Source organism: Pavona decussata, unplaced genomic scaffold (genome assembly GCF_977016875.1).
Source record: "Pavona decussata unplaced genomic scaffold, jaPavDecu1.1 SCAFFOLD_130, whole genome shotgun sequence".
Classification (NCBI taxonomy): Eukaryota; Metazoa; Cnidaria; class Anthozoa; order Scleractinia; family Agariciidae; genus Pavona; species Pavona decussata.
In genome coordinates, this window is record NW_028145544.1 from 2,597,501 (window position 1) to 2,615,025 (window position 17,525).

The 17,525-nt window shown below is 41.6% G+C and overlaps 2 protein-coding genes across 2 annotated transcripts; both read left to right on the forward strand.

Annotated features, from left to right (window-relative positions):
- The first annotated feature begins 8,728 nt into the window (after positions 1–8,728).
- Positions 8,729–9,799, forward strand: LOC146468654 (uncharacterized). Its single transcript, XM_085124478.1, has one exon. It carries the CDS (start codon positions 8,797–8,799, stop codon positions 9,325–9,327), a length of 531 nt encoding a protein of 176 aa, XP_084980604.1. The 5' UTR covers positions 8,729–8,796; the 3' UTR covers positions 9,328–9,799.
- A 2,939-nt stretch (positions 9,800–12,738) lies between these two features.
- LOC146468655 (uncharacterized) lies at positions 12,739–14,709 on the forward strand. Its single transcript, XM_085124477.1, has one exon. It carries the CDS (start codon positions 12,915–12,917, stop codon positions 13,446–13,448), a length of 534 nt encoding a protein of 177 aa, XP_084980603.1. The 5' UTR covers positions 12,739–12,914; the 3' UTR covers positions 13,449–14,709.
- Positions 14,710–17,525: the final 2,816 nt, after the last annotated feature.

Sequence of the window (17,525 nt, forward strand, 5' to 3'; positions counted from 1 at the left end):
TGGTCCATATAGGAGAATTTAGACTGCTTAAGGAGCCAATCAGAAAGCTCCTGAAAATCTGGACCACTCAGGGAGCCAATCAGAATGCTCCTTTTCAGTGTAGAACAGTTCAGCTATATAATAAAGTTTCATAGTGGAAGGCTGTGCCCTGGGCACCAACTCCTTACCCTTGAAATCATGTTCCAACTCTTACTGAAATGAAACCCTTTTGAAAAGTCCAGTCCTTAATCTTCCGCTTTCTGTCACGCAACTCACGGCAGTTGTCTCTCACATGAGTTGCATGACAAAGAGCTGAGGGGCCAGGACTGGACAACCCTGGACATACCCTCAATTGAAAAACCTTGTCACTTGAAAAGTATAAACTGCGAATGATAATACTTAACAGTTTTCTGGTAATAGATTGATCTATGAGCTTATTTACTCAGGATTTTGTATGAATAACAGGCATGTATGCTTTTAAGGCCTTGAAATTCTCATATTGCTCACCGACAAACAGAAAATAGGTCAGGGAATTTTGCATTGTGAGGGAAATTCTTAATCCTAACCCAATCATAAGTTTTGCAAAAGAGTTTCCTCGTTGGCAAAGGTGACCTCGTTCGAGTCCAAAAATGATCTGCAAAGGAGTTAAGTTTTGTGGCTTTGTTGCCAAAGGGATTTGTCTTTCATCTGAGGGTTCTTCCCTGCAGACTTGGAGATTTCCAGACTTGCCGACTTGCATACCGGCTGGATTTTCGCGACTTTGACACGTGACTGAAATTACTGCGAATTCTGTGCTAGTGTTCTTGATTCCGTGTATTGCTGCTGATTCACTTGCTCCTTAAGGATGCCCGCAAAAGTAGGAAGTATCCTTAAAGCGTACCAAGCTAACCTGAGTATCAGGCCTTCCTAACATGTCCTAGGGGGAGGGGGGAGGCCCCTCCCTCCTCTCCGCAAAGCCTGATACTTGGGCTAGTACAAGGTGGCAAGCGCACGATGTGGAAATGGGGGAGGTTGCACAATATCATGTTTAAAATGAATTCTGTAGTCTGCATTTGTCGCACACTCGGCTTCCCAATTGCTGAGAGGAGGAGAATGAATGTATGAAACATCTTGCACGTGAGGAAGTGATCACCCCAAATGAAACTTGACCTATCCCGGGTAGGTTAGGTAACGGTACCGACACATTTAAATAAACCAAATAGAGAACAATTTGCTTGAGCCAATATTTCGAAAAGTACCGCTTGTCTTCTTCGGAGTCAGAGTCGCAATGAAAAAATTTAACGTGAACATAAATGGTCCGTAATTACTGATGTAAATGACAGCGTATACAACGGCTCATAAGTTACACGTAGGTGATGGACATGATTTGTTAGTCGTGACTAACTTTCCGGTTCGTCGATTAAGGCCGTCTGGCGACAAAGTTTTCCCTCTCTCTATGAGATAGGCCCCTCTCGCTTTTCGCCGGGTTCCATTTTTCTTAATTCCTATATTGGCTTACGACAGTTGCGTCCTAAAGTAACCTTAACTTCTTTTAACAAATTCCGTTATATTTATAGCTAATTCGTTCCATTATACTCATTGATTCATTTCACAAAAATGTAACACAAGATTAATAGGTCGGCATGCCCTTGAAATCTGTAATTATCTTTTTATGTTTTTAACTCTATCATTTTTTTTGTTTATGATTTGAGTTGTATCGCTTTTGCTCTGAAAATATTTGATGAATTGTAAATAAAAGTTTGTTTTCGATTATTATTATTATTATTGTTGGTATTGTTTTTTAATCGAAAAGAAATGTGAATAGGTTTTTAATAGCTCTTTTTTTATATACTTTTAACTTGTAAATAGCAATTTGTGTGGAATATTTTAATAAAGAATTTTCATTTTTATTGTTGGTATTATTATTATTATTATTATTATAATTATTATTATTATTATTATTATTATTATTATTATTATGGCAATAAAAACTTCTGGATGCCCAGATATCTTAAACAATGATTGGGCGGCCAGCCGTAGCCAATCAATGTAACGACCAAAGTCCTTACAATTAAACTCCTAACTCCTAATCATAAAAATCCTAGTAAGTAAATTCTAAAACTATTTACCATCCATGAAATCCTCTATCTAAATACTAAAAGTTCTGTTCCTCATTATTATCATTATTATTATTATTATTATGATTATTATCATTATTATTATGATTATTATTATTATCATGATTATTATCATCATCATCATCATTATTTATTATTATTTATTATTATTATTATTATTATTATTATTATTATTATTATTATTATTATTATTATTTTATCCTAATATCTGTAACGCAGTGACCCGGGCTGCAGCTGAGTTGAAACTGATGCGTAGGAACTGCTGCTGTGGCATTAGAATGATTAAGATTGATAGTGGCTTGTCTGTGCTCTTCGAGGCGTTCATGTTGAAGCACATGTTTAGTTCCTTCTTCGTGTACTTTGCACCTCATCTAAAAGGGCAACGGGACGAATCAGCGACAATCTAGCTGTTAACGCGGACGTTTTTTCATCGGGCACGCCCTTTATGATTATTACGGTCTGTGTCTCACTGAGCTGTGACGAGCGCTGAGAAACCTCCGGTGCTAATTAAAAATGATAGTGGCCGTTCTTGTTCTTTTTGCCAGCTTTCTTGACTCGGCAACTGCTTGTTATTCGAGTAGCGATTGCCCTGGGTCGCAGAGTTGCTGTAGTGACTACGTCTGTAGATCATCCTGTTACGGTTTTTGCGATTACGACTCGGACTGTGCCGATGACGAATGCTGCGATAGCGATGGCTATTGTACACCGGATTGTCCTTATCTCACCACTGGAGGCATCATTGCTGCAATCTGCGGTAGTCTGATCTTCGTGGCGATCGTTGTATTTATCGGGGGTTGCTTTTGCTGTGCTTGTTGCCCCTACTACCGCTACCGACACCCAGGGACTGTAATCGTTACAGAGCAGCCGCTGTACGAGCAGTTTGTGACGACGACCACATCTACAACTTCACAGCACATGCAGCATCCGCAACCAGCAGCTTATGGCCAGCCCCCACCGTACCATCCACAGCCACAAGCCGGCCCATACCCTCCTCCACAGGCTCAAGCACAGTACCCATACGGTCCAGCAAGTGCCGCGGGACAACCCATCAAGCAGTAGCTTGCTTCCACGTGGAACTGAGCGATATCCGCCATATTTGCTTGAGAACTTTATGAAGACCATGCTGATACATCGTTCAAGGTTAAGGTTGCGATTGTAATTTGCCCTGTTTTGAAACACCTTTGTACAGCTTGATAAGTTAGCTTTGATATTTTTATGACCCGTTTAAACATTTGACCAACATTCGTCAGTTCAACAAAAGTTGAACGGATGTTGGGCAAGTGTTGGAGAAATGTTGAACGAAGTTTTCAAACGGCTTCAACGCCATTCAACATTTTCGAGAGCAAAGGAGGTGTTAAATCGATGTTGAATAAAAGTTCAAACTAAACCAATTTGATTCAACACCCTTTCAACAAGTTTTCAACTTTTTTTATCACAATGTGGAACGACCGGCCTGTTCAAACGACCGCGACATTTGAATCAACAAATGTTGAACGCATGTTGAAGCAAATGTTGAAACTGTCAGTGGTATAAAAACCCGAAACCGGAAACGATCGGCGATTTCCCACGCAATGCGTGGCTATTTTTGTGCATAGAGTACGGAGTCCGCGTTTTGCATTTCTACCAGACAATAGGCCCATGTATAAATGTTATTTACAGACCGCGTCAAGGTTTCGGTCGAATCCTTTTTTCTTTATCGTAGTCACAAATTGTAATTTTTTCGTAATCAACCTGTTTGATTTTATCAACTAAATTGGTGTCAACCTCGTTCCCAGGGCTTTTCCCTTCTCGTGGGGGGAAAAGCCCTGGGAACGAGGTTGAATTGGTGTGGTAATTTGGCCGTTGTATATATTACGGAGATCCGAGAGCCGACGTTTGGCGCTCAGGGCGCTTGCCACACTTTACACCACTGCTTTTTGTGGGCGAGCGAATGACAGAGCCATAAGCAAACAGAGGAGGATTGGGGAGAGTATAAAATGCGACCAATAGGGTGGGTCTCGCGATTGGCGAGAAGCCAAGGAATACCTGGCTTGCAAACAGCAGACGTATTTACGGTCGTCGCTTCTCTCCCGCCGACCGGAAATACGTCTGTTGTTAACGTTCGCAAGCTAAGCAAGTTTCGTCGAAATTAATGATTATTACGGGCTATGTCTCACTGACCTGCGAGTGCAAAACCTTCTTTTCAAAATGAAAGTCACCGTTTTTGTTCTTTTCGTCAGTTTTCTTGGCTCGGCAACTACTTGCAGTTCGAGTCTTGATTGCCCCTGGTCGCAGAGTTGTTGTAGTGGCGTCTGCAGTTCATACTGTTTTATTTCACTTTGCCTTTCCGACTCGGACTGTGCCGTTGGCGAATGCTGTAGCGATTACGAATGTACAGCTGATTGCCTCACCACTGTTGGCATCGTTGGTATAATCATCGGCAGTCTGATCTTCGTAGTGATCGTTGTATCCATCGTGGCTTGCTGTTGCTGCGCTTGTTGCCCCTACTACCGCCACCGCCATCCGGGGACTGTAGTCGTTACAGCCGGGCAGCCACCGTACCAACCGTTTGTGATGACTACGACTACTTCGCAGCAAATGCAGCGTCCGCCGCCAGCCGCTTATGGCCAGCCACCTGGAAGCGCTTCTGAATAATTCATGAATTGGAAACTTTTCGCACTAGAAAAAGGATTTTAAGAAAAAACTTGAGGGGATGTAGCTGTGCAAGAAAGCGTCCAGTCGTGTTTTGAACTTTCCATACAATTCCCTGTATTTTTTTTCCCGCGAGCTATTTCACGGCTGGTTCGCTATACAGACAAATATATGGAAAGCTCAAAACAAGACTGGGCGCTTTCTGGCACAGCTACATCCCTCCAATGTTTTTTCTTAAAATCCTTTTCCTAGTGCCAAAAGTTTCCAATTCATGAATTTTTCAGAAGCGATGTTTTATGAAAATTATTTGACATCGGATTTCCATACAAACACTGTTATTTCGAGCCTGTTTGCCTACTCGTCAAAATGGCGTCGAAAACCGTGATAAGGCCTATTTGAAAGGGGTTCGAGTTATCAAGAGTTGAAAACAAATGACCAGAAAAAAAGAAAAACGGTATTTAGTACGTATTTCAATTCATACAGGTACAGTGTTGCATTTAAATGAAATTTTATTACAGAAAGTCGAGTGACAACCTTGTTCCCAGGGTCTCTCCTCTTCACACTCCCTGGGAAGTGAAGAGAAGACACCCTGGAAACCAGAACGTAACGTAACGTGAAACAGAACAAAGCAAAGCAGCAGGAGAAGGTGCCGCGAACCTGAACTGGACAGACACGTTTTGTAAATGCAAAAAATAATAGTAAAAATAAAAAAAATACAAAGAAGGCAAAGTGTGCTTTAAAATAAATAAAATAAATTCAATGTTTAGTACTGCAGACCTGCCACGGCTTGACAAACATGGTTCGAGTTAGCGAGGGTAAAATTATATAGAAAATGACCTGAAGGGAAACGAAAATTGTTTGGAGTTTGCAGAGGTTAGAGTTACCGAGGGAAAAAGTACAGTAAAGGTATGTCGGAAATCCAGCGGAAATCGATTTTGGTTCAAGTTAGCACGAGGTCGAGTTAGCGAGGGTTCGAGTTACCAGGAGTCGACTGCAGTGCCAGTGTCTAACACAGGGTATCAAATAATGTTATCCTTACATCAAGTGGCAAGCTGTTGGCCTTTCTTCCCGATTCCTCCATGTGAACTGGTCTGGACCGAACTGAGTTCCACTGCCTTAAGCGAGGGTCCTGAAGGGGTAAAATGGGAACTGGGATTGGCCTGTTTTTGCCCTGGGAAAATGGGATTTAACTCACTTGGATTGCGTCACTGGGAATGAGAAAAAAACGTCAGAAATAGGAATTCTCATTAGGCATGATAATTTTATCGATTTGATGATGAAAATTACGATTTTACCCGTAATTTTCATCATCAAAAATGGGAATGAGATTAATATTTTATAACCATGACCGGTCAAGACATCACCTATTTCCTGGGATTGAGAAAAGTCAAAAAAGTGTTCAAAACTTGTAAGTGCCAATTGCTAGCATCTTTAGCCAGCGTCCACAAACCGTCCGCACGTTATATTTTCCCCGATCGATTTACGGTCATCGATATTTATGTACTGTGGTGTGAGTAAAGCCAAAGGTCTACAGAGCATGTGTATTTCTATAATACAAACAACATGACGGGAGCGACGGCAAGAGCAGAGTTGTCGTGCGACACTCGCACTGTTGTCGTGGAAGTCAAGTACTTTTCTACTCAAAATGTTATTATACACACCTAGAACTGTAAACTGGAATTACCATTGGATCGTTCAACAACCCAGGTGGAGAAGAATATTCGGGGAATGTGTGGCGTTAAGGAACCGAGTAGACTAAGAGGATATGGAGATTTTGCTATTGAAGTGTTTTACATTGTACAAGAGTGACAGGCCTGCACGACTCCCTAGCGCATGTTAATTTGGCTCTCACGAGTATATCTTTGATTGACCGCCCTCTTTTGTAACATATGAGATAGATTTAACAAATAGATTCCATGCTGCCGTGCGTCTGTTCAGTAATAGATCACAGATGACGTCAAAATGTGGTGAGAACAAAAAAGTGGCACACGAGGTGCAGCCGAGTGTGTCACTGATGTTCTTACCACATTTTGACGTCTTCTGTGATCTATTACTGAACAGACGCACGGCAACATGGAATCTATTTGTTTTATATAATAAAGAAGCAAAAGTTGTTAATGGTGACGCAATGTATGAGTCTGTCCTCCAATAGATCATAAGTATTAACCAATCAAAATGCGAGCAGAATTCAGCCTATTATATAAAGATAGATAGTTTATTAAAAAACTGTATCGCAGCCAAAGGCTGAATTGCGCAATTATTTACAAATGTTTTATGATACTTTAAAAAATTACAGATGAATCCTTGATAATAAATAAAAAACTGATTACAATGTTAAAAATTCTATATAAAGTATTTATATTAAAATATGTTAACTTATAAAGTATATGGGATAAAACTACAGCCTCGACATCGCATATATAAAAGTGTTTTTGGTTCTGTTTGTAAAACGCTTCGGTATATTAAAATGGCGCTGTCGTCTTAGGTTATAGCGTGAGTTGTCATAACCTGGTGGAAGGAGCGCTTTCAATTTATGGTTTGGATCACTAACAATGTTATCAAAAAGCTTGCTGCATAGACCGTAATGATGATCCAAAATGGGTGTTACCCTTACCTCTATTGCCGAGTTGCACTTTCCTGATGTTATTACTGACATTGCTCTTTTCTCAAGCCGTACCAGCTATTTCTTTGGGGCGGATCTTTGTAGATTTCTTTGAGCAATGGTTGTTGCTCTATTAAATGTCAGGCTTTCATGAGGATTTGTTTTAATTTTGGCACTGCTGGGTGTTATTAAGTAACAAAAGGCAAAATTCGTTTGTTTTCCAGGTTCCTGTTTTCAAATTGCACTTCTGAGAGGGTCCTTTGAACAAGGTTCTCGCGATAACCTATCTCCCGTAGGCGTAATTTAAGATTAAGATATAGTTTGCTCTTCAAATATCTTTTTAGAAGAGTTTGTTTTGAGAAGTCTCAGAGCCTCGCCTTGATGAAGCCTTTTTTGACCTCTAATGGGTGGCACGAAGCGAAGTGCATATATTGAAATGTTTCCGAGTAGATTTAAAGTACGTACGCACATCAAGAACTGAATTGCTTCTGAATCTTTCGCCTTTACAAATGCTTGTATCCAGAAATGTCGCTTCTTTTTTTTGAAATTTCAGCCGTAAATTTAATTGTACAGATTGTAGGGTGGTGTTTGTTTGCTTGCTCAATGAACTGCATTATCTCCTCTCTGTTAAAGTCCAGAAGGAAAATATGTCGTCTATATATCGTTTTCAAATGAGTGGTTTTAATGCGCTTTGGTTTAAAATCTCCGTTTCAACCTTAGCCATAAAGATATTGGCAAAGGCGACTGCTATTTTTGTACCCATGGCTGTACCATGGGTTTGTAGGCAGTGCTTTCCATTGAACTGGAATGAATTTTCTTGGTGAATTTAACTTAGTGTTGGGTCGTATTTAGAAGCCGTAATTTTGTGGATGCGATAAGGAAAGAGTTGGTATGTATAACACTGGGATTTGCTGTGAATGTTGCTGGTGGAAATGGGATTTGAACACTGGGAAGTGGGATTTGGAAAAAAAATGGGCTGGGAAATGGAATTGGTAGTCGTGTTCCAGTTTACAGCTTCTTCGTCATCGTGTTGTACTGCTGTGTTGACTGATTGGCTCATTATATTGTTTATTTTGTAAATAAATGTTATTGGCAGAACGCGTCAAAGCTTCCGGCGGTCGAGTATCTTTTTCTTCATCGTAGTCACAAATTGTAATTTCTTTTTATTGACTTATTTGGTTTTGTCAACTGAATTGATATGGTAATTTGGCCACTGTATATATTACGGAGATCCGAGAGCCGACGTTTGGCGATTGCCACACTTTACACCACTGCTTTTTTGTGGGCGAGCGAACGACAGAGCCGTAAGCTAGCAGAGGAAGATTGGGGAGAGTACAAAGTGCGAGTAAGGGGGTGGGTCTCCCGATTGGCCAGAAGCCAAGGAATGCCAAGTTTCCTCGAAATCGAGCCCTTTATGATTACGGGCTATGTCTCACTGATCTGCGAGTGTAAAACTTCCTCATCGAAATGAAAGTTGCCGTTCTCGTTCTTTTCGCCAGTTTTCTTGGCTCGGCAACTGCTTGCAGTTGGAGTAGCGATTGCCCCGGGTTGCAGCTTTGCTGTAGTGATAGCGTCTGTAGATCATTCTGTTCTATTTGCTATTACGACTCGGACTGTGGCTATGGCGAATGCTGTAGCGATAACACATGTACAGATTGTGTGTACCTAACCACTGGTGGCATCGTTGGTGTAGTCATCGGCAGTCTGATCGTCGTGGCGATCGTTGTATCCATCGTGGCTTGCTGTTGCTGCGCTTGTTGCCCCTACTACCGACACCGCCATCCGGGGACTGTAGTCGTTGCAGGGCAGCCACCGTGCCAACAGTTTGTGACGACGACTACTACTTCGCAGCATGTGCAACATCCGCCGCCAGCCGCTTATGGCCAGCCCCCACCGTACCATCCACAGCCACAAGCCGGCCCATACCCTCCTCCACAGGCTCAAGCACAGTACCCATACGGTCCAGCGAGTGCCGCGGGACAACCCGTCAAGCAGTAGCTTGCTGCCACGTGAAGCGCCATCCGCCATATTTTTTTGTGCACTCTGTGAAGACCATGGCGGTGCATCGTTCATTTTGACAAGGTTAAGGTTGCGATTGTAGTTTACTCTGTTTTGAAACAACTTTGTGTAGCTCGATATATACAGCTTTTGTATTTTCATTAGACATAGCTAGCTTTGTAGAGGATAAGTTTTATTAAAAATACCGTGTTTCCAGTTAAACAAGTACCCAGACAGCTTACTCTTATTTCCAATTTTGCATAGTTACTTTGTGTTAATAATCTGCTAAGGATTGTCAACAATTTTAGAGATGCCAACCTATTGAGATCTAAAATCCTGAATATAAGCAAGATATTATAGTCTCGCAAGAAATACAGCATTATAACTGCTGTCTAATTTCAATGTACTAGAGATATTTTTTAAAAGTGAACAATGTTGTTGTTGTTGTTAAAAATAAATTGTTGTTGTTGTTGTATTAAAATACAGTCGACTCTCCTTCAATTGAAATGGGTTTGAGTTATCGCGAGTTGAAAACAAATGACCAGAAAAAAACGGCATTTAGGAAGTATTTAAATTCATACAGGTACGGTGTTGCATTTAAATGAAATTTAATTACAGAAAGTCGAGTGACAACCTTGTTCCCAGGGTCTCTCCTCTTTACACTCCCTGGGAAGTGAAGAGAAGACACCCTGGAAACCAGAACGTAACGTAACGTGAAACAGAACAAAGCAAAGCAGCAGGAGAAGGTACCGCGAACCTGAACTGGATAGACACGTTTTGTAAATGCAAAAAAAAAAAAAAAAAAATAGTAATAATAAAAAAAAAAATACAAAGAAGGCAAAGTGTGCTTTAAAATAAATTCAATGTTTAGTACTGCAGACCTGCCACGGCTTAACAAACATGGTTCGAGTTAGCGAGGGGAAAATTATATAGAAAATGACCTGAAGGGAAACGAAAATTGTTTCGAGTTTGCGGAGGTTAGAGTTACCGAGGGTAAAACTACAGTAAACGTATGTCGGAAATCCAGCGGAAATCGATTTTGGTTCGAGTTAGCACGAGGTCGAGTTAGCGAGGGTTCGAGTTATCAGGAGTCGACTGCAGTGCCAGTGTCTAATAGAGAATATCAAATAATATTACCCTTACATCAAGTGGCAAGCTGCTGGCCTTTCGTCCCGACTCCTCGCTGTGAACTGAGTTCCACTGCCCTAAGCGAGGGTCCTGAAGGGGTAAAATGGGAACTGGGATTGGCCCGTTTCAGTACCCTGGGAAAATGGGATTTAGGTCACTGGGACTAGGAATGGGAAAAAATGTAAAAAATGGGAATGAAATTAATATTTTGTAACCATGACCAGTCAAGACATCACTTATTTCCTGCCATTGAGAAAAGTCAAAAAAGTGTTCAAACTTTGTTCGTGTCAATTTTTAGCATCAGTTAAGCCAACGTCCGTCCCAATATACTCATTGATACATGTGACAGAAGATTAACAGGTCATCCCCTAGAAATCTGTAATTATCTTTTTTTTTTAACTCTATCATCTTTTTGTTTATGATTTGAATTGTATCCCTTTTGCTCTGAAAAGTTTCTTTTTGATTATTATATTACTAATTTATCCTCATATCTGTAACGCAGTGACCCGGCAACCGGGTTGAAATGTGTAGGAACTGCTGCTTTGGCATTAAAGTGATTAAGATTGAAAGTGGCTTGTCTGTGTTCTTTGAAGCGTTCATGTTGAAGCACATGTTTAGTTCCTTCTTCGTGTACTTTGCTCCTCGTCTGAAAGGGCACTGGGACGAATCGGTGACAATCTAACTAACGCGGAACTTTTTTCATCGGGCACGTCCTTTATGATTATTACGGTCTGTATCTCACTGAGTTGTGAGCGCTGAGAAACCTCCGCTGTTAATTGAAAATGAAAGTGGCCGTTCTTGTTCTTTTCGCCAGCTTTCTTGGCTCGGCTACTGCTTGCAGTTCAAGTCTTGATTTCCCCGGGTTGCAGATTTGCTGCAAACACGACTGTAGCTTATCCTGTTCCAGTCTTTGCCTTTCCGACTCGGACTGTGGCGAATGCTGAAGCGATAACGAATGTATAGATTGCCTTACCACTGTTGGCGTCGTTGGTGTAGTCATCGGCTGTCTGATCGTCGTGGCGATCGTTGTATCCATCGTGGCTTGCTGTTGCTGCGCTTGTTGCTCCTACTTCCATTACCGCCATCCGGGGACTGTAGTCGTTACAGGGAAGTCACCATGCCAACAGTTTGTGAAGACCACATCTACAACTTCACAGCACATGCAGCATCCGCCGCCAGCCGCTCATGGCCGGCCTCCACCGTACCATCCACAGCCACAGGCTCAAGCCGGTCCATACCCTCCTCCACAGGCTCAAGCACAGTACCCACACTGTCCAGCAAGTGCCACAGGACAACCCAACAAGCAGTCAGAGTTGCTGCCACGTGGAAGCGCTATCTGCCATATTTGTTTGAGTACTTTGTGAAGACCATGACCAAGGTTAATGATTAACTGATGTAAATTACAGCGTATACAACGGTTCATTAGACACACGTAGGTGATGGACATGATTTGTTAGTCGTGACGAACGTTCTGTTTTGTTCTGTCTTTGGTATATCCGAAGAAATCGAAGACGCGAAGATCACCGCTGAAAAAACGAAGATCTCTAGATTGAAGCGAAGATCTGAAAATTTACCAAAACTTGCGTGATCAAATGGAACACTCAGACATAGGATCCGTGGATTTCTTAACTCGTGAATTAATGCTTCTGCTATTGTATCTCGCTGCGTGAAGATTGTATGTTTTCTCTCACTTTCGAGAGCTATAGCTTCGTTCAGGTAGCGCTGTCTTTTAGCTCTTTGAGTTGCTTCTTATCTGAAAAACAGCTATTGTGTTCTTAGAGCTGACATGTACCTCCATTATTTTGTGGCTTAGCTTGCGTCCGCAGCAGATATTTTAAGCTAAGACAGACAACGTTCTTGTGAGTCTCTAGGATATTGGGGAATTTCTTTTGGCGAGTGTCTAAGATTGTTCCTCATGCAAGACTGCAGTTTCGATTTCTTGGAATCTCATCAGTTGCTAGCATGTTAAAATGTGGTTAAAACGTCGCCAAAGAATCCAACAATCCTTTATTGTTTCAATAACTGTTTATATTGCTTTTCGTGAATTTAAACAGTGCGGTTATGCAATTTCCTATTGAAGTGAAATATTTATCAATTGTGAATAACACTGAATAAACGTTTAAACTATTTCAATCTGAAAAAACGAAGATCTTCCTAAAAAAACGAAGATAAGCGAAAAAATCGCGAAGAAAACGAAGACCGTGGGTACCCATAGAGAGGCTCAATGCTGCTGGGATATTAGAGTGATTAAGATTGATAGTGGCTTGTCTGTGTTCTTTGACGCATTCACTTCGACGCACATGTCGTGTACTTTGCTCCTCGTCTGAAAGGGCACTGGGACGAATCGACGACAATCTAACTAACGCGGAACTTTTTTCATCGGGCACGTCCTTTATGATTATTATGGTCTGTGTCTCACTAAGCTGTGAGCGCTGAGAAACCTCCGCTGTTAATTGACAATGAAAGTGGCCATTCTTGTTCTTTTCGCCAGCTTTCTTGGCTCGGCAACTGCTTGCAGTTCGAGTCTTGATTGCCCCGGGTTACAGCGTTGTTGTAGTGGCTTCTGCCGTTCATCCTGTTTCACTTCACTCTGCCTTTCCGACTCGGACTGTGGCTATGACGAATGCTGTAGCGATAACGAATGTACAGATTGTGTGTACCTCACCACTGGTGGCGTCGTTGGTGTAGTCATCGGCAGTCTGTTCGTCGTGATCGTTGTATCCATCGTGGCTTGCTTTTGCTGTGCCTGTTGCCCCTACTACCGCTACCGACACCCGGGGACTGTAATCGTTACAGGGCAGCAACCGTACCAACAGTTTGTGACGACCACATCTACAACTTCACAGCACATGCATCATCCGCCGCCAGCCGCTTATGGCCAGCCCCCACCGTACCATCCACAGCCACAAGCCGGCGCATACCCTCCACCACAGGCTCAAGCACAGTACCCATACGGTCCAGCAAGTGCCGCGGGACAACCCGTCAAGCAGTAGGTTGCTGCCACGTGGAAGCGCTATCCGCCATATTTGCTTGAGTACTTTGTGAAGACCATGACGATGCATCGTTCAAGGTTAATGTTGCGATTGTAGTTTACTCTGTTTTGAAACACCTTTGCACAGCTTGATAAGTTAGCTTTGATATTTTTAAGGCCCCTTTAAACGGTTTTAATGTTTGAACAACATTCGTTCAACAAAAGTTGAACGGATTTTGGGCAAATGTTGAACGAAGTTTTCAAACGGCTTCAACGCCATTCAACATTTTCGAGAGCAAAGGAGGTGTTAAATAGATGTTGAATGAAAGTTCAAACTAAACCAATTTGATTCAACACCCTTTCAACAAGCTTTAAACCTTTTTTTTTTTACACTTTCCACAATGTTGAACGACCTGTTCAAACGACCGCGACATTTGAATCAACTAAATGTTGAACGGCTGTTGAAACTGTCAGTGCCGGGTAAATGGGCCTTTATCAGTCTTCGTAGCATAGCTATATAATAAATACATTTTCTCTTAGATTTTACGAAGAGAAGTGTGGATGCTAAACTAGGGGAATATGGTTACTGTATTAGATAGACGTTATCATGGCATAATCCGTAGCATCGCTCATCATTCACAACATAGTTGAATGTAAAGCCGGTTTCTATGTCTATTTTTTTAATATTCCACATTCAGACGAGTCCAAAGAAGCAGTAGAATAAATTAAGACTAGCCATTCCTTCCATCACGGGGCACCCACAAGTAGAGAAATAGATTACGTTCTTCGTTGATGATTTGGTTTTCTTTCGTGTGTAATTTGAATCCAATTTGAGAAACGCAACTGCACTGTAGTCGTGCGCTTAGCTGTTAAGTACGTGAGCAGAACTGACCTTTGCTGAATGTATTACATATACAGACAATGAAATCAGCGGAAAAGCTGATATGGGGCTGATATCCTCTAAGCATGCGGTCACAGTGCTGACGTGTATCCGGCACTCAAGTTGGATGCAAATATAATGCACACAAAGGAAAACCACAAGAAACCACCAACATGATTTTATTTCTCAACTTTTGTCCGTTCCCTGTGCTTTGATCCTCTGTAATGAAAATAACAGGAAGCATATGGTGAAAAATATGTTTGGGAAAAAGACTGAAGCAAAATGGTTTCGGTCTCAAACTTGATTCTCAGTATTGCTTGAGTTCATGTTTGGTTTGGAATGGAGAAAGCTACAAATGCAAAATATACATTGAGGAACATATTAAATGTGATACAAACCTTTCCATCGTTCACAGTATTGCTCTGATTGCCAATGATGCTGTTCGTTGGAATTTTCTTTGAGAGGCTGATTTTTAAGTCTCCTTTAAATTTGTTGTAATTAGGTGCTAAGCATCGTTTTAGCTGGAAATGAGGTGCGCAGACCCCTTTTTAAAATCCAAATTAGAATAATTTTGCACTGGTTTGCAACATGTTGCAAAGCAAATATTTTAAAGTAACATATTCTTGCAAGAAATACAGCAGTATAACTGCCGTTTCATTTCAATGTCGTAGATTTATTATTTAAAAGTAAACAAAATAGCAATTTATAAAAAAAAAAACCCAAATAGTTTCAGTGTCTTTTTATAAAACACGACTTATAAATATTAACTTTACATCAAGTCCTCATTCCTCGATGTGAAGTTCCATTTCTAGGCGTGTACAAGTTTCGAAAGTCTTCCCATTCCCCCCTACCCCGAGTATTTGAAATTCCCGACCCATGTTAGGCCTAAAAGCTGTTCAAATAATGCGTCGAATTTCACGATTTTAAATGTAACCCGGAACAAGAACTAAACTATTCCATCAAATTCCTGGAGAACTAAAACCCGAAACCGGAAACGATCATCGATTTCCCACGTAATCGGAGCGGCTATTTTTTGTGCATAGAGTACGAAGTCCGCGTTTTGCAATTCAACCAAACAATAGGCCCATATATAAATGTTATTTGGAGACCGCGTCAAGGTCTCGGTCGAATATCTTTTTCTTCATCGTAGTCACAAATTGTAATTTCTTTTAATTAACTTATTTGGTTCTATCAACTGAATTGATATGGTAATTTGGCCACTGTATACATTACGGAGATCCGAGAGCCGACGTTTGGCGCTTATGGCGCTTGCTACACTTTACACCACTGCTTTTTTTTTGGGCGAGCGAACGAAAGAGCCGTAAGCTAGCAGAGGAAGATTGAGGAGAGTATAAAATGCGACCAAGGGGGTGGGTCTCGCGATTGGCCAGAAGCCAAGGAACGCCAAGTTTCCTGGAAAATCCCTCTTCAGCCCTTTATGATTATCATGTACGGACTATTTCTAACTGATCTGCGAGTGCAAAACTTCCTTATCAAAATGAAAGTCGCCGTTCTCGTTCTTTTCGCCAGTTTTCTTGGCTCGGCAACTGCTTGCATTTGGGATAGCGAGTGTCCCGCGCCCGGGCAGCTTTGCCGTAGTGATAGCGTCTGCAGATCATATTTTTCCAGTCCTTGCTTTTCCGACTCGGCCTGTGCCGTTGGCGAATGCTGTCATGTACAGATTGCGTGTACTTAAGCACTGGTGGCTATGTTCTTTTGGTCTTCGGCGGTCTGATCGTCATGGCGATCGTTGTAATCATCGTGGCTTGCTGTGGGGATAATTTTTGCCCCGACTGCCTGGTTCTCTGTTGTGAATTATTTTGCCCCGACTGCCTACGCTGTTTAATGGAGTATGCATACGAGGACCAACCACACGAACCGTTTATGTCCCCGACTACTACTTCGCAGCAAATGCAGCATCCGCCGCCAGCCGCTTATGAGGGTATGGATGAGGGTATACAAATGTCAGTTTTCAGTTAAAAATTTGGCCAAATGTCAGTTGTCAGTTAAATTTTGGGCCATTTGTCAGTTATCATTTATTTGGCTGTTAATAATTAACTGCAAAGCTTAGATATAAATTTAGGATCATGTTATGGATGTTAGGGTCAAATTTAAAATGATTAACTAGAGGTATTAGTAGAATTTATCAATTAACGTCATCTAACACTCTAGTGTGCTGCTGTTAATCACGTGCCTGACGATTCTGTATGAAAACATAAATTATTAGCTAAAAAAGGTCGAAAAAGGTTCTTTACAACTGGTTTGAAGAATAGCAAGGCCCACCAAGCCTTTTATTAGTTGTCAGTAAAACCATCTCAAATGTCAGTTGTCAATTAAATTTTTGGCCATTTGTCATTTGTCGGTTAACCCCATCCAAACCCTCGCTTATGGCCAGCCCCCACCGTACCATCCACAGCCACAAGCCGGCCCATACCCTCCTCCACAGGCTCAAGCACAGCACCCATACGGTCCAGCAAGTGCCGCGGGACAGCCCGTCAAGCAGTAGCTTGCTGCCATATGGAAGCGCCATACGCATTATTTTGTTGTGCACTCTGTGAAGACCATGGGGGCGCATCGTTCATTTTGACAAGGTTAAAGTTGCGATTGTAGTTTACTCTGTTTTGAGACAACTTCGTATAGCTCAATATATACAGCTTTTGTATTTTCATTAGACAGCTATGTAGAGAATAATTTTAAAATACCGTGTTTCCTTAACAAGTACCTCTAAAACGAAGACCCTAAGACCCCGAAAACTCGAAAACGAAGACCCCCAAAATGTCCAAGTGTAAGTACAAAAAAATAAAATAACATAAAAATACATTAATTTATACCTCAAGTGAAATTTAATTCCTTCCTGTGGTCCTACCATGGTTCTCCGCCATCTTGAGCTGAGCAGCCGCGTTTCTTGGAATACTGACCGGAAGTCTGTTTTCCGCTCCACTTGACCGGAAGCGCGTTTCCGAACGTCTCAGTTGCGCTGTTGGGTTTTTATTTAATTACCAACTACAAAGAAACGAGTGTTAAATCCCTCCTTCTGGGAATTACAACCACGCGATCGTGAGAGCAGCAGAAATGAAGCCTAGGCTTTCTACTATGAAAGTTGCTGTAATGATTTTGAACTTTGATCCGAGAGCCGACGTTTGGCGCTTCACTTTCCCGGGTTCACTTTACACCAGTGCTTTTTTATGCGCGAGCGAACGACAGAGCCGTAGGCTAGCA

Coding starts and splice junctions, on each gene's coding strand:
- LOC146468654 (XM_085124478.1), top strand. CDS start 8,797: ATGAAAGTTGCCGTTCTCGTTCTTTTCGCCAGTTTTCTTGGCTCGGCA.
- LOC146468655 (XM_085124477.1), top strand. CDS start 12,915: ATGAAAGTGGCCATTCTTGTTCTTTTCGCCAGCTTTCTTGGCTCGGCA.